Here is a 26,264-nt window from a genome sequence, read left to right as displayed (position 1 = left end):
AGCGGGGTCAGGGCCCCCCAGGGAGAGATGTTGCCGCCAAGGCTGGGCCCACGGCCAGCGGTCTTCCAGCTGAGTGTGGAACCCCTGCGCTGTCTCACCCCTGCCCTTCCTCCCCCAGGGCTTCCACAGACCTGCTCTACCCAGTGGGCCTGTGAGAACACTTCCGCTCCAAGAGTGGCTTGTGTGGTCACGGGGAATCCACAGAACAGCGCCGGGGGTGCTGGGTACTGCCGGCGGGGTGTCTGCCTGCCAAGGCCGGTGGGGCAGAGGGAGGCGGGGCGGCGGTGGGCACCGCAAGATGCTCCAGCTGGCCCAGACAAGCCAGATGGAGCACCTGGGCAGGGCCCAGGGAGTCGAGGATCCCTCGGCAGCTCCAGCCTTGGGCCTTGCATCCACCTTCCCCGTTTTACAGATGAGGAGACAGATGCAGAGAGAGACACGGCTCACGCAGGGCCGGAGCCTAGCTTGGAGCCCGGAGCTCCAGCTCTGGGCCCCCTCTGCACTTGCCCAGGGGCTCAGATGGCTGCGGCGGCCCAAGAGGGATGGGGGGGGGACACTGGCACCCCCTGCCTGTGCCACCGGCACCAACAGTAGGCATTACAAGGCTTCGGGCTGTGTCTGTTCGGGGCTGCAGCCATGGGTGGGGGGCTGCTGCTCCTTGGCGGCTCAGACGCTGCCCCCCCTTGTTCAAGTCCCCCAGTAACCACCTGGACGATGGCAGTGCTCGTGGTGGGGGCGTGGGAGGTTGTGCCAGAGATTGGATTGGGGAAGGCGTGGGAAAAGGGGGCGTGGGGAACCACCAGAGAAACGTATTTTGGGAGCTTGCATGTCCTGCACCCCCAGAGAGCCACGGGGGCATTTGGGTCTAAAGTGCTCTCAAGCCCAGTGCCTGTACCGAGCCCTGCCGTGTTCGCCTCTGCTGCAGCCTCCCCAACGTCTGTAATACTGCACGGCTGGCCCCGCTCTGGGACACAGCCATCCTCCTGGTCCCCCTGGGTATCATCCAGACCCCCCCCCCCCCGCACGCCGTGCTGCCCTTTGGGGCTGAGACCCGGGATGGTTGTCACGGGTGTCTGGCCTCTCCTGGTTCTGTGCCTTCAAGAAAGGACTTGCCCATCAGTAAGACCCACAGGGACCCCAGGAGACCTTCCTTCCCTGGGAGCTGGCCCGTGTGTTCTGTGTGGGTTCTGTGTTGTGGGGCGGGCGCTGCCCCCTCTGTTCCCCAGCGACGCCGGGCCCGGGATACGGGATGCGCGCCTGCCTGCGACCCCACCCCCGGCTACTGGGCAGTGGGTCCGGCTGCTCACACGGACACGCTGGTTCCTGTGGTCGTGAGGCGCGAGCTTCAAAGCTGGGACCCAGGCCCCCTGCCTCTTGCCCAGTGCAGTGTCTTAACACATGGGGGGCAAGGGTAGTCTCGATTCCAGCCTCCCCTCCACCGTCTCCACAGCTTTGGCCGTGGCCTTGTCCGGGGCCCCTACAGGGTCTGTGGGAGCTGGGGCTGCAGGGAGCAGCTGCTGTATCCCTCGAGGTGGGGCCAGCAGCTTTGTGCTCCGGCCACGACGTGTGGGCTGGAGAGACCATAGCAGTGAGCCAGGCGGACACCCGCATTTGGGCAGATCCAGAAACGAGGGGCCCGAGAGAGGGGCCGTGGCTAGTCCCGGGCTTCCCTCAGTCCTGTGACCCAGACCATTCGGTCGCATCCTCAGTTGGCAGCAGCTCCCTGAGGCCCACCTTAGACCAGGCCGCATGCCGGCTTCGAATGGGGCTCTCCCCTGGATAAAGTCCCAGTGTCACAGGCAAGCTGGGCCACCCAAACAGATAATTAGGCAAGGGAGTGAATCCGTCCGTGCCTCAGTTTCCTCATCTGTAAAATGGGAACAGCAACCGCTGCCTCACCGCGTGTTTGAGGGCTGAACTTTACACCATCCCGCAGCGCAAGGGCCCTGGACTGGCTCTCAGTTTTGAGCAGAAGGCGTTCTGGGTGGGGCGCAAGACCCGGGTTCTAGCCTCAGGTGTCTGGCCCCAGCTCTCCCATGTATGGAACGGGGAACAGCATGCAGGATGGGGGGGCCTCCGAGAAACCTCTGTGACTCAGACTGGACAAGCTGCGGGGCCTCCATGGGGAGCACCACGCCCCCTCCCCTAGCATCATCCCAGTGCCTAGGGAGCGCCAAGCACCCCTCCCCACTCCCAGTATCAGCTGGCACCTGTTAGAAGCCCTCATTTAACCTCCCCCTGGCCCCGAACCCAGTGCCTGGGGAGAGCCAGCGCTCAGCCCCGGGACCCCATGGGAGGGATCCACCATCGGGGGGCAGGCCCCAACAGGTCCAGTCCAGTGATCCAGCAGACGATCCCTGGATCCAATACTCTACCTGCCGGAGGGAGACATGGGGAAGGACACACAAGGAGTGGGTCCTGCTGGGGCACGTCCCCTAGCCCAGGCCCAGGGCAAGTCCCCATCTGCGATGGCGGGCGGAGCCTGGAAGCAGTCCTGACCAATCTGGTGGGGGACGGCGGTGACAGGGGAGCAGGGGGTGATGTGATGTCTGCCTCCAAGGAGAAAGGTGTCGGCTGCGCCCTTCCCAGGGTGGCACGTGAAGCTGTTTGCCTCCAGGAGCACCTTATCCAAGGGGTTCCCAGGGCTGGCTCTGGGGCTGTGGGGTCCCAGGCGAGGAAGTCCCTGCTACCACCCCACCCACCTCAAGGTCTCTCCATACTCAACTGGTGAAATCCAAGGCCGTTATGAGCCCACCCAGCCGTCCTTGCGTCTCATCTGTCCCCCCCAGCCTCCTTGCCACCTTCTCGCCGAGCAATCTCTGGCTTTTCCTTAAACACCTCCTGGGATGGGGAGGTCACTCCCTATCAAGACCCCTGTCTCACTTTGGGTCAAAAAGCGCCTCCGTTGCCTTCCCCCTGCTTGTCCTAGCCCCTGCAGAGACTGTCCCCGCGCCCTCTGCCCCACCTGAAACAGTCCCTCAGACACCCAAAGTCAGCGAAGGGTTGTCCCCCAGAGAACAGTCAGTCCTGGGCCTCAGCCGAGCTGTGCCAGAGCCCTGCTGGTCCTGCAGCTCCCCTGCCCCCTGGGACTTCAGAGAAAGCTGGGCCCAGAGAAGCTAGGTGTCTTGCTTGGGGTCACACAGATCGTGTCCAGGGCAGGGCAGGGAGGAGCCCTCGTGGGCCTGCAGGGGCGAGCCGGGTGAGCTCCCGGAGTGTGCGGACTCATCCCCAGCAGGTCCCAGGCTGCCTGTCCTTCACCCTGCACCTACAGATCCCAGTCGGACCACCCTCGCGGTGGGGGTGGCGGTGAGCTTGGCTTCCTAGCGGGCCTGGGTAGGTTCTAGCCTGACCACACTGCCACCTCATTGTAAGCTGAATCCCTGGCCTCTTAAGTCTTCTCCAGAAGGTTATCGGGCCCTGGAAGGGGCAGTCGCACTGGTCTCAAAGGGCTGGAGGGGCTGGATGTCTGTGTTAGTTGTTAGCCTCAGGCCCCAGCCCCATGAGCTCCCTTCGGCTGCCCAGTAGGATGGGGGCGGGGGGTGATGAGAGAGAGGGCCAAAGATGGTCACTGAGCCCTGGCCGTCCCAGGCATCTGCTGATTAACCCCAAGGCACATGAGCTCATCCCAACCACCCTGCTCTTCCGCTACGCCTGTCACTGCCCACGTGGGACTAGGGCTTGGGGTAGATGCACTCTGACCTCTGGAGCCCCAACCTGAGCCAGGTCCAGGAGGCTGGAGGTCTGCTGTTGCGGGGACAGATGTTGTCACATGATAGAACACACGTGCCAGTTTGGGCTCCGTTCAGACAGGAGAGGTAGTCGTGGAAAGCCTGGCCAAGTCCGTGCCAGCCCGGGGACACACAGGTGACCTCAGGAATGCCCGTGCCACCTGCTGCCTTTCTGGCTGTTGACACATCCGGTTCCACTCGGCGTCCCAGGGTGGCAGGTGGCAGTGATGGTGTGGGCTGCTCTGGCTCAGGAACAGTGAGCCAGGAAGGGACCACACGGGGCACCCCCCCCCCTTAGCCCTGCTACCCATGAGGATCGCAGGCTGCGCCGGGGGCTGGCCCCAGCACGCTCCCCACCTCGGGATGCAGACCCTGCCTGGCTCGCAGGCACTGTCTCCTCCCTCCTCGGGTCTCATTGGCCAGGACACGGGGATATGGTTTCTGGCGACTCGTATTACAGGGACGTTGTGTGTGCCGAATGTGCTTCTCCAGTCCCGCGGCCCCAGGGTCCAGTCTGGGCCACTGATTGAGAATCTCGTACCCTAAACGTTGAACCCTAGAACTTCGGGACCAGAGAGGCACCCAGCCCATCGCTGCCCAGTCCCAGTGCTGAGGCTTGGGGTGGGGGCAGGGCTAGCAGGGGCGCCCAGAGAGTGTGGTGGGTGTGGGAGGGCTGTGCGTCCTGCCGGGGCACCTGTCCCCGTTGCCGCGCCGCCTGTCGCTGCGGCCGCACCCCCAACAGCTCTGGTCTCTTCGTGCTCCCAGGTGATAGCCGTGGTCATGGACATGTTCACCGACGTGGACATCTTCAAGGACCTGCTGGACGCCGGCTTCAAGAGGAAGGTGGCCGTGTACATCATCGTGGATGAGAGTAACGTCAAGTACTTTCTGCACATGTGCGAGCGCGCCCGTATGCACCTGGGGCACCTCAAGGTGAGCTGGCTGGGCAGGAATGAACCAAGCGGTCACTCAGTGGGTCAACAGACACTTGGAGCTCCTGCCTGCTGGGGACGGAGCCCTGTGCCGGGCACAGAGAGTTCAGTCATCCTAGAGCCTCCTGCCGAGTGGTCACCTGACCTCCGCCTGACCGCACAGAGGGACAGGACACTGCCTCCGACGGTCAGAGATAAGATAAACGTTGGTTAAGGGCTGAGTCGGTGCTGGAGCCGACGCACGGGGCTGTATCATGTGTGATTTCCTAGCACCACAGGCCACGTTGATTACCTGTCTTTGCTTGCATGCCTCCAGTGACAGGGGGCTCACCCCCCAGGCTCCCGCAGCTCACGTCCTATCTGGAGAGCTCTGACTCCCAGGAAGTTATTTTTTGGGGCTTAAGCCGGAATCTGTCTCTGTACGATGTCCACCCGCCGGTTTTAGGATCGGGCTCTGGCAGAGGCAGCTTCCTCGGGCTGAGGTCTGGGAAGGCTTCCTTGATGGCTGCAGAGTTGAATAAATTTGAGGAGGGAGAGCAGGGTCGAAAGGGCTTTCTAGGGAAGGACGCCGTGGAGCAGAGGTGGAGGGATCATGATGAACTTGGGTTCTTAGCAGGGCTTTGCTGTGTCTTTGAGCTCATCTCCTCCTGTCTCTGGGCTCCAGGATCTCATTGGTCCCGAAGAAGGACAGATGAGCCACTGTGGTTGGGCTCTTGCACTCACACACCCTGCATTTGATCCCGTGTTTGGGGGCAGGAAGAGCCCTCCTTCCACCCAGCTGTCGCTTGGCACCAACTGCATGCAGCACGGTCCCCAGAGAGAACGGATCAGTATGCATGACAACAGCAGATACTTGCCCAGAATTTGGCTTGGGTCAGCCCCATCCTAGACACTTGACGTGGTTAATTTATTTACTCCGCATGACGACCCATAGGGGGATAGGGCAGTTGTTCCCATTTTACAGATGAGGAATTGAGGCACCTGTCCAGGTGGGGAGTGGGGGCCAGCACCAGAGTCCCTGGCTGAGCCCCAGCTTCTGACGGGTCAGATTTCCTTGGGCTTCTGGTCTGTGATCCAAACACAATCCCCGGAGAAGGGGCGACGCCAGGCTAGTTAACAAGGGGCTGGGCTCCTGTGCCTGTAATTTGTCGGTATTCGTCAGGTATGCCCACCTATCCCAGCTGAGCCCTTTCAAGTGGCTATGAGCTCTCCCGGCGGCGAGTCTGTGGCTGTTGGGACATTTTTATGTGGTCTCCCTGGTGGGTTGACCCCAAGCCCCACGCTCACCCAGAGCGCTGCCCGCCGTGTAATTAGCACCGAGAATGGACTCCCGGGGCAGACAGCTCATGCTGGAGAGGTCCAGAGTGTAGGAAAGGCATCTTTTGAAAGGTGACTTCCAGAAGCCTCTGGCCCGTGGGCAGCACATCAGAGAGCCTCCAGGCCCACCCCCACTGCACTCTTGACGTGAGCTAGGTGGGTGCTTTACACGCGTCGCGTGGCTCAGCCCCCATGCGCGTGCCTGGTGTGGGATGAAGATGCAGGGAGTGGGCTTGTCCATGCCGAGCGGGATCTGAACCCGGGACTGGCCTCGCCCCTGTCCAGTGTGTCTTCTCGGTAGGGAAGTCTCAAGTATAAGTCTGCTCAGAGCTCGCGGAGCTCCCTGGAAGTGGGAGGCAGGCAGGACTGGGTGGAGAACGCGGCCCTGGGGGCTGCTCGCTCCCTCCCTGGGAGGTTGGCTCCTGCCCCTCACTGCTCGGCCCCCCACCTGCCCTCTGCTCCCCGGTGTGATTGGGGGCCTCAGAATCTGCAGCCCCGCAGCTTCATGGGGCCTGAAATGCCCAAGCTGGAAGGGGCCTTGAGGGCCACCCAGACCAAGTTCCCATGGGGCAGACGGGGAAACTGAGGCCTCAGGAAGGCTGTGACTTGCCCGAAGGCATTCCGCCAAGTCAGCGGCTGAACCTCTCCGCCAGTAATGAGAAGTTGGCACAGACCAGGAGGCCAAGATCCTTGGTGCCTGACGCCCCTGGCTGAGATTGCACCTGCCATCGGGGCGGCCCCGGTGCTGCCCACGGGGGCTCACCCTGCCGACCCGCGATGGGGCTTGGGCACGTGGCCCCACCTGTCAGAGCCTCCAGTGCCTCGTGGCCATAATGATTCCTCATGAGGTTGTTTGAGGATGAAATTAGAGGAGACAATGGTTATAAAAGCGTCCCATGTGCTAAGGGGAGTTACGCAGCTTCTGGCAATAACAAGAAATTATAAACCTCAGGCCCCGGGCAGGGGAGGGTGCGGTGTGCGGCCTCCCCCCACGCTTCAGCTTGAAATGAGGCCAGAGCCCGAAGCATGGGCGGGACAGCTCGAAGCAGGGGTCCCTGCTCACCGCCTCCCTGCTCTGGGGAACACAGCAGTGTCTGCAGAGATGTGCCGGATGCCACAGAGGGTCAGACCCCTTCGTGGGAAAGAATGGGTGACCCTGACCTCCTCGTTCTTGCTGTGGAGCGCACCCCCCCCCCAGCCTGGGCAGGTGGCCAGAGGCTCCCGTGCGCCCAGCCCTGGCCGTCACCTTGTCGAGGGCCTGCCCGCTCAGCCTACCTCCCTGCCCGCGGGCCAGCTGGGCCCGGACCTGTCTCAGGAGCACTTCCTTTGCCGGTAATCCCTGGGCCTGCCCTTGGCCGCCCGCCGCCCCTGCCCAGCTCTGCAGTGACCTGCCCTCAGCTCCTACGGGCCTGGGGTAGGCTGTGCCTGGTGGGGTCATCCTTGTGACCATGGGGGTGTCGGGCACCAGTCTGGGCAGTGCCGGGAGCCGGGACCGAGCCCTAGCTCTGCCACCTGCACTGTGACCCGGAGCAAAGAAACCGGATCTTTTTCAGCCTCAGTTTCCTTGTCTGAAAAATGGGAATTTCCCCATGTATTTGGCAGGGCTGCTCCGAAGAGTAAAGGAAGCCATGTGGGGGCAGGGCACTCAGTAGTGAACTCTCTCCCTGCCCTGTCTTTGAGCTCTCCTCATGGGACCCCAGCTCTGGTCTAAGAGCCACGGGGCTTCCCCTCCCCCTTGCATCTGTGTTCTGGCAGCCGGCTGGCCTCACCCCCTCACCTCCGGGCAGCCTGCTACCCCCACCCCAGCCTCGTGCCTCCTGAGCTCTGAGCTCACACAGCACATTCTGCAAACAGGGCTGCATTGCTTGGGTCAAGCGCATTCCTGCTTTCTAGGGGAGGTGGAGGGCCATGCGCCAGCACCTTCCCGGGTGTGAGGGTCCCAGCTGTCCCCAAGCACCCTGGCCTGCTGGCTCAGCTGGCCCCTGACTCCTGTAGGCAGGGAGTGTGGGAATGGGTGCCCTATATTACAAACAGAGAACAGGTCCAGAGAAGAGGACCCAGCCCGCTGGTCCCCACGGGGCGCAGCACCACACCAGGTGACCCAGTGACATTCAGGGTAAGCCTGAGGGCTGTCGGATGCCCCAGCGGCAGGGGGAGCTAGGGGAAAGTAGGCTGAGACAGGACCAGAGCAGCGAGACGCCTGGCTGATCTGAAAAGGTAGTGCCGCCAAACTGGAAAAACGGGCAGCCACTTGGGCTAAGGCCGGACCTCTGTTTGATGAACGAGGAAACTCCAGCCACCCTGGTGAGCATGCGGGGATTCAGCCTGTGGCTCAGGTTCCACGGCGGCCAGACCAGCCTGGCCCCGGTCTAGCGCCCGGGGCTTCCCCCACTGCTGTCCTGCCATCTCTGACCCTGGCCTGGCTCTGTAATGGACCGGGGGTGGCGTGGGGTGGGGGACGGTGCTTCTCAGCCAAGCGGGGTTTGCCTCACTTGGGCCATTTGTCACTGTTTGGAGGATTTTTTTAATGGTTGTGACTGGGAGGGGACTATTGGCGTCTGGTGGGTAGAAGCCAGGGACGCCATTAAACATGCCGTGTGCAGTGCGCAGCCCTTGCAACAGGGCATCGCCTGGCTCGGAATGTCAGCAGTGCTGGGGCTGAGCAGCGCAGCCTGGGGAAAGAGCCAGGAGCCCCTCAGATGTCAAGGTCCTGGAGTTGGGCTGGCTCAGTGCTGCCCCATCTCCTCTTCATGACAGCACGGGGAGGCCAGAGTGAGTGTTGCTCCCAGTCCCCCATTCCAGGCCCTTTAGAAGAGAGCAGAGGCGGGCTGGCTGCCCAGTACATGGGGACACGGGCTCTCTGTCCTCTGCAGTCTGCACAGCTGGCCTGATCTTGCTGTCACCAGCCAGGCCTGGTCAGGGTGTGTCTCTGGGCCTCCCAACTCCTCTTCGGGCCCAGGTGATGCCAGCAGGCCCCTGCAGAGACCCACCATGGGACAACTGGGGGCAGGACCCCACCAACTAGGAGACCTTGGGCCGGTCATTCCCCCTCCCTGAGCTCCCCCAACCATCACATCTGGCTGACAGTCCTGGCCTCCCTGGGCCTGACCCACGACATTCTAGGTATTTTCTGGTCCTCCATGTCGGTCCCCTCTTTCCCCCACGAGCAGAAGGGGTCACGTCCTTTGTCACCTCACATTTGTAGAGCACCCATCAAGGGCTGGGCACCTCGCTGGCCCTCACCCCCCTGCATCGTGGCTTTAGTCAGGCTTCACAGCAGCCCCGAAGCAGAAAGCTGGGTGGGCCCACTTCACAGGTGAGAAAACTGAGGCCTACGGAGGCCCAGCTGGCATCCAGTTGGTGCCGGGACTGGAGCCATGTTTGACCAGAGCCCGAGCGACCCCCCTGGCTCCGGCAGGGGACTGGGATTGTCCCCTTTGCCTACCACCGGCCCACGTGGGCCCTGGGCAGCTTGGTACAGGGTCAGGTATCTTCTTGAGCAGAGGAGGCCCAGTGGGGGGTGCAGGCAGGGCGCCTGCAGGTCTAGTGCCCACCCCACCGTGCCCCACATGTGGTTGGGGCAGAAGCCACTCTTGGAGCGGACGGAGCAGTGCCCAGCCGTCCTCCCCTGCGGTCCTCTCAGGGACGGATCGCTGCCCCTCTTTCGGGCCCGGGGAAGCGGAGATTCCAGAGGGTCCCAGGCCTTGCCCCAGGCACCCCAGCGGAGCCAGCCCCGCTGTCCTCCACCCTGCCTGTTACATGCTCTGCTGGGGGTGCCCCGGGGCTCAGAGACAATGCGGCTTTGTGGGTTCCTCTACCTCTGCGCACCGAACCCCTGAGACATTACCTCATCTGGGCCAGGCCCCATGGGGCGGGGCCCACCCAGGGGCAAACAGGCAGGGGAGCTGCCATGATGGGAACAGGGGTGCAAGCCCCCACCTGCTGCTGGCCCCAGGACCGGATGGGCCTTAGAGTCTGAAGCCATCCATGCAGGGCACAGATGGGGAAACTGAGGCCCAGAGAGGGCCAGAGACCTGCTGAGAGTCACACAGCAAATCTGGCGGCGCCACGGCTGCCTCTCACAGGGGGTTGAGTCACTCTGAGATGTGGGTGGTGACCTTCTGAGCCCTTCATGGGGACAGGCTTTGGGGTGGGCGGGAGCAGACACGTGAGAGGGGGGTTGAGGCTGGTGTCTGTTCTCCCAGGCCGAGGAGAGGCCTGTGGCCCCAGCAGGCAGAGCTCTGGGCCAGGAGCCCACGGAAGCCACAGAGCTGGGCTGTGGTCGGGCACAGGTGACGGGGAAGGCCTCAAACCGCCTCCAGGATCTTTGTTCCAGCTTCTGGTCCCCAAGCACGCTCTGTGTTGGGTACGAAGTCACGAGCACTAATTGTCCTGGGTCATGGCCAGCTTCCTGCTGAGCTGGCTGGGTACAGACAGGCAGCCTGGGGGGGCAGGGGAGCCAGCCCTGGGAATAGAGGCTTATCTACCTACAGGGCTGGGCCCAACAACAAATGATAATTCAGCCCACGGCCAGGTGGGCATCCATGCCGGCCCCCTAACATCTGGATACTGCCCTGGGGCCGCCCAGCAGAGAGGGGTCTGGGACCTGTCACGGAAGGAACAGACACAGGAGTGCCCTCCTGCCCCCCGTTCACTTCATGCACCCTCCTGCTGGATGCCAGGACCACTTTGGAGAGGCAGCTCCAACCCCATCCCTTCTTGCTCTGAATCCTTCCATGGCTCCCTACTGACCCCAGGGCGGAGCCAGGCCCTTGAGCCGGGGTAGGGTCTTTCATCAGCATGTGGCTGAGCCCGCTCTGCAGGCTCTGTCGCCCACCCTCCTCCCGCGAAGGCCTCACTGCTGCCCTGGTTGCCAGGCCTTTGTGTTCCCACGTTCGGAATGCTGCACCCTCTTCCCACCCATCCCCACCTTCCGGATTTCAGCCTACCCGGGAGCCTCCCCAGCCCCCCCACTCCCCAGAGCTGGGGTTCTTATTCCTCTGCCTCCCCCCCTCCAGTGGGGGGTCCTCGTCACCATCCCCTCGGAGCGGGCGGGCAGTTAATAAACGAGGGCCAGCAAGTGGGGAAGGGTGACAGGCAAGTCACAGAAGGAGTAACCGCCCCGTGCCTCAGTCGGCACAGATCCCCTCTGGAGGGAGTGACTCCTGCCACAGGACCTGCAGACCGACCCGTCAGGATGCTGCCGAGGGAGGTCTTGCCCCGGGCAGGTGTCAGAGTCACTGGGGCTTGTGTTAAGCCTGAAACTCCCAGCCTGACACCCGCCCTCCAGAACCGTGTCTTTGGGTGGGGGCGGGGGGGGGGGGTTGCCGGGAGCCTGGGTTTCTCACACACGCCGGGACAATACTTGCGCCAATGGGCCCGAGGGTCTTTCCTATCCTGAGGCTCTACTTTGGTGTCCCCTCCACTCCTGGGTCTCAGCCAAGGCTCTCTTTGCCCTTCCTGGGGCCTGCCGTGCCCCAGCCCTGGCTTTTCACGCCTGGAAGGACCTCCTCCTGGTGGAAGGGGAGCCAGCACTCGGAGCCCCGCAGCGCCCCACAGAGGGCACACCAGGGAGGGAGGGAAGGTCCCTTCCATGGCCAGAGTCCAGAGAAAGGCAGGAGCGACCTGGCTGGGACACGAGGCTCGTGACACCTGGGAGACCCCGTCTCCTCCGTCCGGGTCTTGGCTCCCCTTCCGGTGGTCTCTCGGGGCCTTTCGAGCTTGCCCTGAGCCACAAGGCAAGCCCAGTGAGGAGTGGGGTTTGACCATTTACTGAACCACTGCTGGGTACCAGGCGCTGAGCTGGCCCGTCAGGAAGTAGGAGACTTTGCTGCGAGTCCCGTCCTCAGTGAGCAGGGCTCAGCAGGACAGTGAGACAGCCGTGTGGGGAAGGCGGGGAGAGGGGCCTGGCCGCTCACTCACCCTGGAAAGGCCACAGGCTTACCCAAAAGCAATACCCCGATCGCTGAAGGCAGGCCTCCCTCCCCCCGAGCTGCACAGCCCCCGTGGGACTTTTCCAGAACATGTCTTCATGCCCCTCCAGCTCAGAATCCTACAGCGACCTCCTACCACCTGCAGCGGCTTGTCCCATGCTGGCCTGGCCGCGCAGGTCTTGTCCTGCCCACGTCAGCTCTGTGGACACCCTTCAGGCCACGCCCAGACCATCCCATGCCACGCCCTGTCACTAGCCCCACCTTCCTTTCGAAAGTCTTCCCACCACTTTCTGCCTTGGCCCGGACCCTGTGGTCCTCACAGACACCACCCCCTTTCTCCAGCTCCCCCCTCCTCCCGGAAGCCCACCCTGAGCCCCGGGCAGAGACTGTCTCCCCTCCCCTCCGCCAGTGTGGTCAGTGCTGTGGTCATGTAATTCTGCCTCCTGTCCCCCAACACAGAATCTCAGGGTACGGAGCAGCGGGGGAACAGAGTTCTTCACGCGGTCGGCCACCAAGTTCAAGGGTGCCCTGGCCCAGAAGTTCATGTTCGTGGATGGAGACCGGGCCATCTGTGGCTCCTACAGGTGACTCTCCAGCTTTCCGGGGGCTGGGGACAGAGGTGGCTCCTGTTCCCAGCTGGTTTCTGCCCTTAATCCTGCCTTATGACACCCTGGTTATTCCGGTTCATGGGTCCCAAAACTGCTGAGGTGTGAGCGGGGCTGGGGCACGCCCGCACGCCGCCCGCCTGTCTCCGGAAGCGGGCAGGGGAGGGCTTCTGTCCCCAAGACTGTGGTGCCAGACTAGAGGTGTCACCGGCCTGGAGGTGGGTGTGGGCCAAGCACACAGGGCGGTCACTCGAAGAGCCGCCCACCTTCAAGGATGGGCCAGGACGTGGCCCAGCTCTGCAAACCCCGCCATGCAGGGGGGAGGCTGCCCCCAGCCACGCCCGTGCACGCAGCCAGGCCACCGGGGATAGCACCTGTTCCCCGTGCGCTGGACGACGCCTGGGCTGCACTGTGTGTCCTGCGAGCGGCCTTACGGGGGCGCTATTTTATACAGGTGGCAGCGGCCCCAGTGCAAGTGACTTGTCCCAGACTCAGGTCTGACCCCGAGACTTGTGCTCACTTCTTGATTCCACCCAGGCCCCCGTAGCCAGTCTGATGAGCGCCGGCCTGTGGGTGCTCAGGGGGCTTGCTCAGACGCCCACTGCAGTGGCTGGGGAGGACTCCCTAGACTGGGGACCTGGGGCTGGAGGGAGGAGGCAGGCCCCCCTGTGCCTGACCGGCCGCCCTGTCTCCCTGTGCCGCAGCTTCACGTGGTCGGCCGCCAGGACGGACCGGAACGTGATCTCCGTGCTGTCGGGCCAGGTGGTGGAGATGTTCGACCGGCAGTTCCAGGAGCTGTACCTCATGTCCCACGGCGTCAGCCTCAAGGGCATCCCCATGGAGAAGGAGCCCGAGCCCGAGCCCATCGTGCTGCCCTCCGTGGTGCCGCTGGTGCCCTCAGGCACCGTCGCCAAGAAGCTCGTCAACCCTAAGTACGCGCTGGTCAAGGCCAAGAGTGCCGACGAAATTGCCAAGACGTCCTCGGAGAAGCAGGAGGTGAAGAAGCCCCCCGGGCTGAGGGGCGCCACTCTGGCGGAGCGTCCCGGAGACATCCCGGAGGCGCCCCCGCCTGTCCACCCCGGGCTGCTCAACCTGGAGCGGGCCAACATGTTCGAATACCTGCCCACGTGGGTGGAGCCGGACCCGGAGCCCGGCAGTGACATCCTGGGCTACATCAATATCATCGACCCCAACGTCTGGAACCCCCAGCCCAACCAGATGAACCGCATCAAGATCCGAGACACCTCCCAAGCTGGCACCCAGCTGTGGAAGCAAAGTCATGACGGCGCTCCCGCCCCTGGGCCTGGTGCCCCCCAGGACGGCGGCCCAGCGGAAAACGGCCTTCCCCAGGGGGACCCCGAGCCACAGCCGCCCGTGCCCAAGCCCCGGACAGTCCCTGTGGCAGAGCTGCTCGCCCAGGACAGCGGCGGTGTTGACTGGGCCCTGGAGACCCCAGAAGAGGAGACACCCCAGAATGGCATGGACGGCCCACCCCCCAGGACACCGGGCCCAGGCCACACCCCACTCCAGCGGCAGCTGTCCGTGACCCAGGACGACCCTGACGGCCAGGCAGCGGTGATTCCCAATGGGTTAGATGGGGAGGAGGAAGAAGATGACGACGACTACGTGACCCTCAGTGACCAGGACAGCCTCTCGGGCAGCTCTGGCCATGGCCCCGGCCCCCGGCGGCCCTCGGTGGCCTCCTCTTCTGTGTCAGATGAGTATTTTGAGGTGAGGGGGCGCGCAGCCCCTCTCCAGAGGCGCCACTCAGAGCACGTGGCCAACGGGCCGGCCCAGCCCCCCCGCCGACAGCTGAGTGCCCCCCACGTGACCCACGGGACCTTTGGTGGACCCCTGGGGGGTTCGCCGTGGGCCCCAGGTCGGGAGAGAGAAGAGGCGGGTACTCCGAGGAGGACGCAGGCTCCGCATTCCACGGACAAGGAGACGCAGGTGAGTCGGGGTCCCTGCCCAGGAGGGGTCCCTCCCCCAGGCCTGAGCAGCCAGAGTGGTCGTCTGCTGGGGTACCGGATCCCCAGATGACAGCTTTGCATGCTACAGATGGGGAAACTGATGAGAGAGTAGGTAGCAATAACCCAGGGCCGCACACGTGGCTGGTCCTTACCGACGCTGGGGACCCACAGCCCCCGTGCCCCATAAAGGCAGCCGAAGCCAGCTCCTGGGAGCCTAAAGGAAACGCACTTAAAATACCCAGAGATTTCAGACGCTGGCGTTACTGGGAGTTGACTCTGCCCTGCCGTGACCACTCCCTTGTTTGCTGACAGCACAGAGATGTCCTTTACGCGCGCCACCCCCGCCTCCCCCACCCCCCTGCCAAGGTCACCCAGCAGTAACTGGTCGCTGTCTGGACCTCACGTCAAGCTACCTCCACGTCAGTCCCTTTGATGACGGCGGGAACTACTCTCCTCCCCTCTCCCCTGGGCCGGGAGACAGCTCGTGCTTTGCCTCTCCTCCCGGTGAGCGCTGCAGGTCCAGACGGCAGAAGCCCTGGCCCCCTGCAGCCGCGGCCCAGCCTCCCGCGCCTGGCGTACCTGGGAATAGTGCGCGGCTGATCATGCCTGGCATGATGATGAGGCCCATGGGCAGCATCTTGAGGTAGCTGGCCAGGATGGAGCCCGCCTTGGCGTGGTTCAGGTCCCGGGCGGACAGCGACCGCTGCACGATGACCTGGGGTGCGAGGAGGGGGTGAGTCCCAGCCCCGCTCGGGGGCGCCTGTGGGGGCGTTCTCCTTGCTGTGCCTCAGGGAGCTGCGGGAGGCAGGATGCCATCCCCCTAGCCCTAGAGCCACCTGAGACAACGGAGCCTGACCCCCGACGGCATTCCCACCGGAAACAAGCTCGGCCCGTGCTAGGGACTCACACTCAGTCTCCTCACCTGTCTGTCGAGCAGGGAAGGTGTGAATCCTACCCAGCCTGCCACACAGACAGTCGTCAGGGCCGGAGGACACCCTGGGCGGGACGGTATCTGGGGGAGCCCCCCCATCTCCCACACCCTCTCGAGCGTGGCTGCACACTCTGGCACATGCCAGGAGCAGACGCTGACTCTGATAGCTTGACACCACTCGCCAGGGCCTGGAGCTTCGAACCCTGGGCTTTGGGGAAGCTTGTGGCCAAGCCGTGGAGGGATGCTGGACGCTGCCTCGGCACCTGCTCATGGAGCCCTAGGCACATCCTAACGGCCTCAGTTTCCAGGTCTGCAGAATGGGAGGAGGGACGGGTCCTTGGAACTGACGGCATCTGAGATCCCTCCCAGCTCTGACAGAATTTTTTTTTTTAAGTGTAATTTTAAACAGCTTCACAGAGATAGAATTCACGAATATAGTTCAGCCACATAACCGGTACAGTTCGGTGGTTTTTAGTACGTTCGCAGGGTTGGACAGTCTGCAGCTTTTATGTAGTTCGCATTGGGTGTTCTGTAGTTGACATCACCACGTAGAGTTTAGACGAATCTGTGATTTAACGTATTTTCCAAACACGCGAGCTGCATGCAGAGCTCCCCGCATTTCCCGCTAAGACACGGCTCTTGCTAGAACGGTCATTATAGGGTGCTGGAGTGGTGACCCTGAGTGTGTGGGATAGGCTCACTTCAGTGCTGCTTCTCCAACAGCTGCCTCTGACTTGGGACAAGTCCTTGCCTCACTTTGGGCCTCAGTTTCCCTGTCTGGACGAGGAGAGGGTTAGACGCAGGTCTTTATAGACGCTTTCCCTCTGATGTCCTGTGGTTGCCCGAGCCTGGGGCTGCACTCCTTGTGGGAGAGAGAAAGCATTTCCCTAAAACCCCGCACATCAGATCTCATCATTTCGTTCTGTGCTCACGGTGGCCAGCCCCAGGGGGAAGTGGGGGAAGCTGCCGTCACCCCATTCTGCAGCCAGAGAAGCGGGGGCTCCCCACCCCAGCAGAGCGAGCGTCGGGCAGCAAGCCAGGGCCTCTCCTGTGGGGTCAGCAGGCTACCGCCTCCCCAGTACGTCTCAGCACAGGCTCGGCCCGAAGCCGGCACTCACTGCCCATGCTCGGCCCCTGAAGCTCCCCGAGCCCCTGGGAGCTCATCTGCAACATGGGTCCTACCACTGACCCGCAGCTTGCCGCCAGGACTGAGGGAGCCACCATGTAGATGGCCGAGCCCGAGCCTGGCTGCACGAGTTCCCTGAGTTCGGACTTCCTTGGAGGGGCAACTTCAGGGTCAGCCACGGCCTGGGCGCATAGGGACCCCGACGCTGCTCTCTGGGAAGGTCCTGAGCCGGCCTGGTTGTCAAAAAATGGTGCTCAGACAGGGCCACCGAAGTCAGGGAGGGGCGCGGCCGAGCTCGCTGCCCATGGGGCCTTCTGCCTCCTGGGCCTCGGTTTGCTTGTTCCTGAGTTTGAGAGTGTCAGCTATGCGTTGCGGACGAGCCAGGAGGTAGCGAAAATCTAAAGCCAATGAAAAGCCCTGGGGTCCCAGCCCGAACCAGACCGGGCGTCTTGGAGGGCTGCCCTGTCCTGGTGGCGGGGTAGCGTCCTGCAAAGCCCCCCTGCTTGCTACTGAGGGTCACGGCAGAGTAGGACCAGGCACGTGGGGTCCAGTGCGAAGGTGCCTACGTTGCAAGGGTTCTGGGCCAAGGCATGGCTGTCCCTCGGCAGAGCCAGCCCGAGGGGGAGGATGACAGGGAAGTAAGGCTGTGGCCAGGCCGTAAGGCCCCACTGTCCGTGGTACTCAGGACGACCCTGGGGTCAGCAGCCTACTGCCTCGGCCTCCTGGTGTGACCTTATCCAGGCAGTAAGGCGCATCCAGCCCTGAGCTTGAGGCCAGGCAGGGTGCTGACTCACTTGGCCTTCATGGGAAAATCTCCTGACTGTCCCGCCCAGAAATGCCAGTGTCATGACAGGCCCATGGTGAGGGGGGAGGAAATGACAGGTGTCCTGGGGTGAAGGGGCATGAGTGGCACCCCCGCTCTCCCGAGATGCCGGGAAGACACCTGCTGTCAGCTCAGCTTGTGCCCCGGAGGCCCACATCTGAGACGGGAATCATGTTACAGCTGGGGAAACGGAGGCCCAAGCCTCCTATCCTGGATTACCTCCCACTGACACAGTCCAGAGACGATCCTTTAGCGAGCACACTGACTGAGCTCCTACCACCGCCTGGGAGACGGAGAGCCATGGCCGTGGGGGAGGTCGCTCTGTTCTGGGTGCAGATCCCAGGTCTACCTTCCGGGCCTCGGGGTTGTGGCCTGGGAATGGGCTTGGCCAGGCCTCTCTTGCAGGGAAGGCTCTCCTCACATCCCATAATGTCCGGCTGGGGTGGCTCTTGGGTCCCGCTGCCTCTGTCCCATGGTGGGGCCCTCAGGGGTCCAGGTCCAGAGGCAAGATAGTTGTCTCTTGCTTCACAAAGAACTTTCGCCACTGGGGGGCTGCCTGGCACTGCTCACGGCCCTCTGGTGTGTTCACAGCCCAGGGAGAGCAAGAGTTAGACTCCAGAAGAAGACCCAGCCCCTGTGCTCCCCAGAAGTCCTGGCCCGCATCGAGGTGCTCCCTCCAGCAAACCCATCCAGCCCCCCCTGTACAGAGGGAGGAGGCTGGGGCGGGCACAGGAGGAACTTGCCTTAGCATAACCACAAAAGGCGGGATTATTCCCATAGGACATGGGGAAACTGAGGCACAAACTAGTGACACAGACTTGTCTGGGACCACCAGCGGGTCAGTGGCAAGGCCAGGAGGCAAACCCAGGTGTGCCAGCTGCGGCCTGCCCCCAGCCCTTGGGGTCTCCTCACTGTCTCTGCTCTTTCTCTCCTAGGGCCAGCCCATCCCCCACTACAGGGTCCCAGCCTCAGGGACCAGGGAGAAGGATGGCTTCCTGCGGCCGATGAGGACCTCAGGACCCCTGCGGTACCGCCCCGCTGCTGATAGCGCCCAGAGCTCTACCAGGAAAGGGGGCCCGGCCATGGCAGGCCCATACCCCTGGCAGGTCAAGGGGGGCCCCGTGCCCCGCACCTTGGCCGATCCCGGGACCCCAAGGCCGGCCCGAAATGCCAGCCCCCAGGCCGATGGCAGGGTCCCCGAGGAGCACCCAAGTCCTTTTGGCATCCCGTACTCCAAACTGTCCCAGTCGAAGCACCTGAAGGCCAGGACGGGCGGTGGCCAGTGGGTCTCTTCTGATTCTAAACGGAGGGCTCAGGCCCCCCAGGATCGCAAGGACCCCTAGCACCGCGTCCCTGGGCCTGGAGCCGGGCAGTCCGTGGCCTCCGCCCCAGCCCAGACTCACCAAGCAGGTGTCCATGGGGCTGTGCCAGGGACTGGCAGGTGGGCCGCCCGGACCCTCCAGAGCCCACCCCGGAAGGCAGGAAGGTGGGGCGATGGCGATATTGACACTCACCTGGTCAGTGCACCAGTACCAGGTGGCCATGATGGTCAGACCAAAGGTCATCCCGGTCCATGGGAGGTCCGCTGTGTAGGGGTCTCGGAACATGTGCATCGCGTCTGCCCGCGGCAGGTGGCAGGTTGTGTTGGCGATGGTCTGGGATGGGATGGCCTGGGCGTAGGCCGCCGCCAGCTGCTCGTACCCGCCAATCTGGTCAAAAGCTGGAGGGGTCGGGGCAGGACAGGGACGGGTTGGTGGCTGGTGGCCCTGACTCCAGGCCCCCACTTCCCAAGGCATCAAACTTGACTTTTTCCCATTCACCTTTCCCAGTGTCTGGAAAGGTATGGAGGGTAGAGGGTTTAGGAAAAACAAAACAAAACAAAAAACCTGGGGAATTCAAATGACTGTTTTATTTGTATTTAAAATAAGACTATTAAATGAGCATTTTGCACTTGGACACCACTGTGTCCTCTTGGCTCCTGGATGCCTGTTGGCCTCGGGCGAGGGGGTTCTCTGCCAAGCTTCAGACTGTCGACTCAAGGGAGCAAAAGTATTTTTTCTTGGCATTCGAGGACCTCCCCGAGGTTAAAAGTGTTAAAGTCCTGACCTGGGGCTTCTGAAGGATATGATTTCGGCAGAGCTGAGGATGCCCGGCAGTCATGTAGCGCTGAGAACAGAACAAGTCCCAGAGGGGGCAGGGGAGTGACCAAGGCCACATGGCCAGCCGGCTGGGGCTCGGGCCAGAAGTCATTTCCCTCGACACCAGACCACTGTCACTCCCTCACTGTTCCCGTCTACCTCAGGGTCAGGGCCCCGTGTGGCCAAGCCCCGGCCCGTCTGTGGCTTCTACTGTATCTGCGATCGCTCCCCTCCCTTCCAGCCCGGGCCTGGCTGCCTGGCTCCATGCCCTGCAGTGGGTTCCAGAGACGTGGGCACCTGGTCTGAAAGGAGGCAGGACCCAGAAGTCTGAACACAGGAGACTCTGTCCCATCTGCCTGTTCCACACCCCTCTCCCCACCCTTTCCCAAGCAGGAAGCCTGCTGCCCGGACTCTGGCCCCAGCCTCGCTGCTGCCCGGAGCCCAGGCCGGGCTGAGCACTCTGGGCCGACGTGCAAACGCTACACCGAGGTCAGAAGTCGCCGGGCCACAGGCTCCTCCAGTCTGAGTCTGGATGAGGCTTGAAGGGCCTCTGTCTACCCCCCGTGGGATCCTCCCGGCTCTGATAGCCCCTAACGGGGCAGCCCTCCGAGCTTCGTCCAGGTTCCCAGAGCGGGATCACCGACCTGTCTAAACCCTCTTCGCTCCTCCCCTGCCGTGGCCAGCGGGCTGTAGCCCTGCTTCTTGGGATTACGCACATGATTGTGAACAATTGGAGCAGAGGCCCAGGCGGTTTTCAGTCCCCTGATGGTGCGCGCCCCTGCCCTCGGCCCTCCCTCACCATCGGGCCCTGAGCCGGCCCAGGCCGGGCGACACACTCAGCTGGGCGGCAGAGATGGGCAGGGAGCCGGCAGCCTGGCTCACCCCAGGCTTGACATCGTGAGCCCACCCCCCCACCCAGTGCCGGCAGCTGGGTCCTGAGCACTCGCTATGGCGACAGCCCACCCTGCCCGGCCCCCAGCCCCGCAGCCCCTCACCTTTGACGGTCAGGATGACGGCCCCCACCACCATGATGAGCGTTTGCAGGGCGTCCGTGTAGATCACAGCAGCCAGGCCCCCTGTGGGGAGAAACGGGGGAGCTCGAGGGAGGAGGGACGGCGGCCGCACGGTACGTGTCCCCTGCCCTCTCACGGCCCATCACCTGGGCCCGCGGAGCCAGCTCCACATCTCCCGCTCGTGCCCCCCGGGCCCCCGCATCTGCGGGGCCCCGTGCCCAACCCCGGCCGGGGCGCCAAACCTGCGATGGTGTACAGGGCCGTGATGGCGAGCATGAGGATCGTGGAGAGGTAGAAGTTCCAGCCGAGGCAAATGTGCACGAAGAGCGCGCCCGCGTACAGGTCGATCTGCGGAATGCGAAAGGACGCGTGCGGAGGCTCGAGGGGACCGCAGGGGCCGGGACCCCGCCCCCTGCACCCCCACCGGCGCTGTCGCAGGGGTGGGAGGACGTCCTGGGTGTGCACAAGCGGTCGCAGGGGGTGTTGCTAATGTTAATAAAGTCCTAAGTGGCCCGCGTCCACCGAGGAGCAGTGTGGTCATTGCGTCTGGCCCCAGCCGGGGGGGTGTGAAAGGAGGAGTCCGGGAGGGCTTCCTGAGGGAGGCGTAAGAAGACTAATGGGCCTCAGGGAATGGGTCTCCAGGCCAGTATCCATCTGCATGTGCCCCTTATTCTTGGCTCTCCGTTAGACAGGGGGGTCCGAAAAAGGGACCAGATGTGTTCCGGGGGGCAGGCTGGGGCAGGCCCTCCGGAGGGGTTGGAACCAAAGCCGGGACCCTGTCTCAGGCCGAGGCTGGTCCCCAGGGGCTGGACTGGATCCGGCCGCTGCCATCTCAGACCCTGGGGTGCCATGTGGGGCTGGAGTCCTCGTCCTGGGGTAAGCCCTACAACCCTAACTCCACCCCCACCCCCACCTGTGCTGTGGGAGCCCAGGGAAGGAAGGCAAGACTCTGTCCTGTGGGACCTAGGGGCCGGACAAGGGGCTCCGCCCTGCCGAGTTTCCCGGTCTGCCACTCTGGGCCTGCTCGGTACAGGGGAGATGACCTGAAATACAGCCTTTGGGGCCAACGGGCTCCTGCCAAGGCCGGGCAAGGCGGTGGGTGGGTCAGCCGAGCCTGAGTGTGTGGGGGACCACTCAGCACAAGGCCCAGGGGGCAGAGGCCCCTTCGAACTGCTGCAGTGCCCACCCCACCATAGAGCCAACCAGCTCTGCCCCGTCAGCCTGTGGACCCTCTGATTCTCCCAGACCCCGATCCCTAAGGACACATAGCCCACAGAACCTGGGCCTTACTCCAAAGCCTGTGTTCCCCGTACCTGTCCCTCCAGGCTCCCCCTTTACCCTCAGAGATCAGCCAGTGTTGACCCTGACAACGTGCTTTCAGGAGAAAAGCAGCCCCTCACTCTGGCTGCTGGCTTTGGGGGTGTGAGTGTGTGTGAGAGTGTGTCCGTGTGCATGTGTGTGTGTGTGTTGGGGAGAATGTGTCTGCCTCCAGCCCAAGGAGAGAAGCCTAGGGTTGTGACCGTCAGAGCAGGAAGGACTCTTCAAGCCCCCTGCCCCATCAGACCAGAGGAAAAACTGAGGCCTGGGGAGGGGAGGGACTTCCCTGAGGCCAGGCCCCGACAGGTATCAGAGATTAGAGTTGCCAGGAGAAGAGGAACAGGAAGTCTCTAGAAAGAAGCAGCCCCTCCCCCTGCCTGCTCATCCTCCAGCCACCACTCAGGACCCCTCCCCGGACCCAGCCTGCCCTCAGAGCGGAGCCCTGATCGCGTGGCTGGTCTTCAGGCCCCGGCCGCCCATCTCTCTCAGTCCAGGTGACTCTGGTCACACCAGCCTGGCCACCACTGAACACCCCGCACCCCACAGCCTCCAGGCCTTGGCTGGCCAGGTCCCTGTGCCCTAGAGCTGCCCCGTCTGCACACCCCATCTTCCAGAACTGTCTTCCCAGATGCGGCTCCCCCAATCTCTCCCCCTCAGGGACTTGCTTCCATGGCAGTAGGCCCCAAGGAGCGATGAGGACTTGCACCCGTGTCAGGAGCAGCATGGGCACAGGTGTGGAGGTGGGACTTGGGCTGCTGTCTTCCCTCCGGGACCCTGTAGAGCGTCCAGTAAAGACTGGCAACTACAGCGATTATGAGCTTGCCTGCCGGCTCCCGGCCAGTCCCAGCGAGGAACTTCCGACAGGACCCAGCCCAGTCTGACCCCCCCTGCAGCCCGAGCCCCATCTTCTGGGGGCCTGGGAGAGCTGCGGCCTGGTACAAGCTAAGAGCCCTAAACCCAGAGCCGCACGGACCTGGATCTCTGTCCGTGTTCGGCTGTGTCCTGGCCACGTGGCTTTGAGCAGGTCACCTCACCTGCTGAGCCTTGGTGGCCCTTACTGGAAAATGGGGAAGTGCATGTGGAGAGACAGGGCATGGTTGTGGGCCCAGCCTCCTCTGTCCGTCTGCAGAGCCCTGCCCCCCGGGAGGTGGGGGAAGGGCGGGCAGGACCTCCTGCCCTCAAACCTTGCGCATCTCCATCAAGGCCATGGCTGTCCCTTCGGGCTTCAGAAACTTCTCACCTTTGCCACACTCCCTGCACCCGACCCACTGGCCGGTGCTGTCTCCAATATACTCCCCCAGCCCCGCCCTCTGCCCCATCCCTTTGAAGCCCCTCCCGCACTCGGTTTGTCCAGAGGAAAATCAAGTTCTCTGCATTTCCGCAGCACATAGAATACAATCCAGCTGGCCAGGCCCAGAGGCCCTGTGCTGCCCGGCAGGCAGCCCCCTCCCATCCCCTTCCTCACTCACCCCTCCCTGAGATCTGGGTCTCCCTGCGCTCCAGCCTCACCCCTTCCTTCTGCTGCTGCAAACCTGGCCTCCTCAACGCAGACCACTCTCTCCGAAGGGAGCCTGACCTCTTCTCCTGCCTCGTCATTCTAGAACGCAGCCCCGCCTTTGCTCTTTCACCACCCTTTACTATTATGATTATATTGGCCTGCGTACTTATCTGTCTGGAACATTAAGCTCCCTGCAAGCACCACGGAATGTGTTTATCACCCAGGGCTCGCCCAGGGCCTGGCACACAGTAGGTGCTCGGATAGCTACGTTGACATATGTATACCAGGGGTTGGCACAGCAGAGCCCACAGACCAAATCCAGTCACATGCACTGGTATTATGTTTCTCACTCCAGCAGCAAAGTCAGGTAGCAGGTATGTGTATTGCAAAGGCAAAAATACTGCCATTCTGGACCTTCGCAGAGAGAATTAGCCGGCCCCTGGTGTATTTTTTCATTCAGTCCCGTGAGGTATGCCAGCCACATAGACACGCTGGGGATACATCAATGAACAGAGAGAAGAAACGGGGAGACAGACAATAGACATTCTAAGTAAAGTATTCAGCACACCAGACAATAGTTTGAGTATGAAAAAGAGGGAAAGCTGGTAGGGGCAGGCCTCACTGAGAAGGCGAAACTTGAAAGACTTGACAGAGATGAAGATGTGAGCCATGCGGATATCCAGGGGAAGAAGGCAGAGGACACGGCAAGTGCAAAGGCCCTGCGGCAGGACCACAGCTGGTGTGTACATGGATGCGCTAGGAGGCCAGTGTGGCTGGAATGATACGTGTGACGGGAGGAGAGGGACAGGAGAGGTTGGTGAGGTGGTAGGGGCCACATCTTGGAGGATCTTGTAGGCCACAGTTGGCCTACACTCCAAGTGGCCTAGGGTATTGTGCCACATTTCTCTATTTTCCAGAGGTTAAGTGACTAGCCCAGAGCCACGTGGTGATGGGGCTCAGTGGCCCCCGACTCCCTCTGAGGGTCAGGGTGGTGGTCTCTGCAAATGATCTCCCTGAACACCCATGTCCCCTCCTGAGGGATGGGAGCAGGTGAGCCCCGTGGTCTCTGTCCGGACAGACTGCCACGGGGATGGGTGCTGAATGTGCACATGGCTGGGGCATTCCTGGTGCTCGGCCCAGTGAGGTCAGGGCCTCTGGGGGCCAGCTGGGCTCACACACTTCAAACAGTTTCGGCCCAAAGCCATCAGCCAGGGCGGCCCCAGTCCCGCCCAGACCAAGCCGGGCAATTAGCGTTCCTCCCGCCTCCCTCTCGGCTTCGTCCAGAGGCCCCGTGGCCCTTGCCTTGACGTCAGTGGGCTGCTTTCCATTTTACAGGAGGGTCGGTCCAGTCACCCCCACCACAGCGAGCAGCTTCAGGGCAGCAGAGTGGAGGCTGGGGCCCCAGTCTGGGAGGCAGAGGCCTGGGTTCTAACTGTGCTCTCCGCCTGATTCACCACGACCCTGAGAAAGTCAAGGTCACTCTCTAGGTCTCGATTGTCTCATCTGTAAACTGGGGTTGCAGGATGAGCTCTCTGTTAGGACGTCTCGCCTTAATAACTCGGCCCTTCTGGAGTCCCACCCACGCCACCCACTTGACGCTTGCCCTGAGTGAGATGGGACTTCACTGCGGACCTATAACAGCATGAAACTTGGGGGGGCTAGAGAGCCTCCCCTGAGCACACAGGTCGGCCCCACCGGGCACCACCGGGCACTCTCTGCCCTTCCTTCTCTCCCCTCCAGTCCATCCACTGGGAGGTGCCAGAGGCACAAACGCAGAGCTGACTGTCAGTCCCCTGCTTCGAGGCTCCAGGGTCTCTTGGGTCCTTCGGCCCCTTGTGATCAGAGCCCACCAGCCTCATCTCCCACGGCAGCTCTCAAGGCCGGGGGTGGGAAACCAGCAGCCCAAGAGCGGAATGTGGCATCCCATCTGTTCTGGGTGAAGGCTGGAGCATGCCGTCTCTGATTTGCCCCAGTCCCCACCGCTCCCTATGCATTACCCCCAGCCCTTCACACCGTCTCCTCTCTGGTCCCAGAAGCGTCTGACTTAGAGACACTTGGAATCCAGGCCTCCTGACCCGACTGTCTCCCAGACATCCTCCACTGCCTGCCCACCTCTCTCCTTGGCATCTGTGCCCCTCCCCCACCAGTGTCCCTTTCTCCATGAGAGGCCAACGTAGCGGCCACCGCTTCGGGGGGCTGTGTGTGATTCCCCGTGTATATATCTGCCTCCCACTGTACTGAGTGCCTGGAGGGCCCGGGCCAGGTCTGTCTGATTTCTGTGGCCGTGGCTTCCAGGGAGGTGGCTGGGATGGAGCGGGGGCCGGGGGGCTCAGCAAGTGTGGGAGAGGGAGAGGGCATGAGGGGAAAATTCGGGTCCGGACCTCGAGGGCGATGCCGAGCCAGGGCCCTCCGGTCTCTAGAGGGAAGCCCCGAGGAAGAGACTCTGAGAATGTCTAGTAAAGAAGGCATGTAATGCTCGCTTGCTAACTGTCCCCCGGAAACCTGCTCACAGGAACAAGGACATGCTCTGGGACACCCCAGGGGTTGCCCTGGGGGTGCACAGCACAGGTGGAGGCCCAGCCGAGGCTCCTGGGAGCCGAAGGACCACCAAACTCCCTTCCCGTGCCCGAGGTGGGGAGGGGACTGTCAAACGCTGGGCCAGACCCCTAGTTGGGGCCCCGTGAAGGGTCGGGTGGACCCCAGGCCTGCATCGGGGCTGCGGAGCCATGGCTGTGGCTCCTGGCTCTGCCCGCAGGCCTCTCCTCCCGCTGTAAAATTGATGGCACGCGTGGGTTTTTCTGCCCCAGAGCTGAGCTGCAAAGGAGGCGACCTCACACCGAGGAGAAAGCCCGGCCTCGCTGACCGCTTCCCGCTACTGCACATGCCAGCCTCACCCCCCTCGAGGAAGCCGTGAGAGGCACAGCCAGCCCTCT

General features: G+C 62.9%; 2 protein-coding genes across 2 annotated transcripts in view; one reads left to right on the top strand and one right to left on the bottom strand.

Annotated features, from left to right (window-relative positions):
- FAM83G (family with sequence similarity 83 member G) overlaps positions 1-19,321 on the top strand; it is a 30,036-nt gene extending 10,715 nt beyond the window's left edge. The window contains exons 3-6 of the mRNA XM_026521129.4: positions 4,494-4,661; positions 12,370-12,494; positions 13,220-14,465; positions 18,301-19,321. Of these exons, the coding sequence (XP_026376914.2) occupies positions 4,494-4,661; positions 12,370-12,494; positions 13,220-14,465; positions 18,301-18,708 (1,947 nt within the window). The 3' untranslated portion in view covers positions 18,709-19,321. The remainder of the gene's footprint in view (positions 1-4,493; positions 4,662-12,369; positions 12,495-13,219; positions 14,466-18,300) is intronic.
- Positions 1-26,264, bottom strand: part of SLC5A10 (solute carrier family 5 member 10) — a 59,175-nt gene that overhangs the window by 26,505 nt on the left and 6,406 nt on the right. The window contains exons 6-9 of the mRNA XM_048227218.2: positions 20,759-20,864; positions 20,499-20,579; positions 18,880-19,085; positions 15,065-15,200 (exon numbers count right to left, since the gene is read on the bottom strand). Of these exons, the coding sequence (XP_048083175.2) occupies positions 15,065-15,200; positions 18,880-19,085; positions 20,499-20,579; positions 20,759-20,864 (529 nt within the window). The remainder of the gene's footprint in view (positions 1-15,064; positions 15,201-18,879; positions 19,086-20,498; positions 20,580-20,758; positions 20,865-26,264) is intronic.

The sequence above is a fragment of the Ursus arctos genome, unplaced genomic scaffold, assembly GCF_023065955.2.
Source record: "Ursus arctos isolate Adak ecotype North America unplaced genomic scaffold, UrsArc2.0 scaffold_14, whole genome shotgun sequence".
NCBI classification, from domain to species: domain Eukaryota; kingdom Metazoa; phylum Chordata; class Mammalia; order Carnivora; family Ursidae; genus Ursus; species Ursus arctos.
Note: the sequence above shows the minus strand (reverse complement) of the source record. Positions and strands in the feature narration are given on the sequence as shown.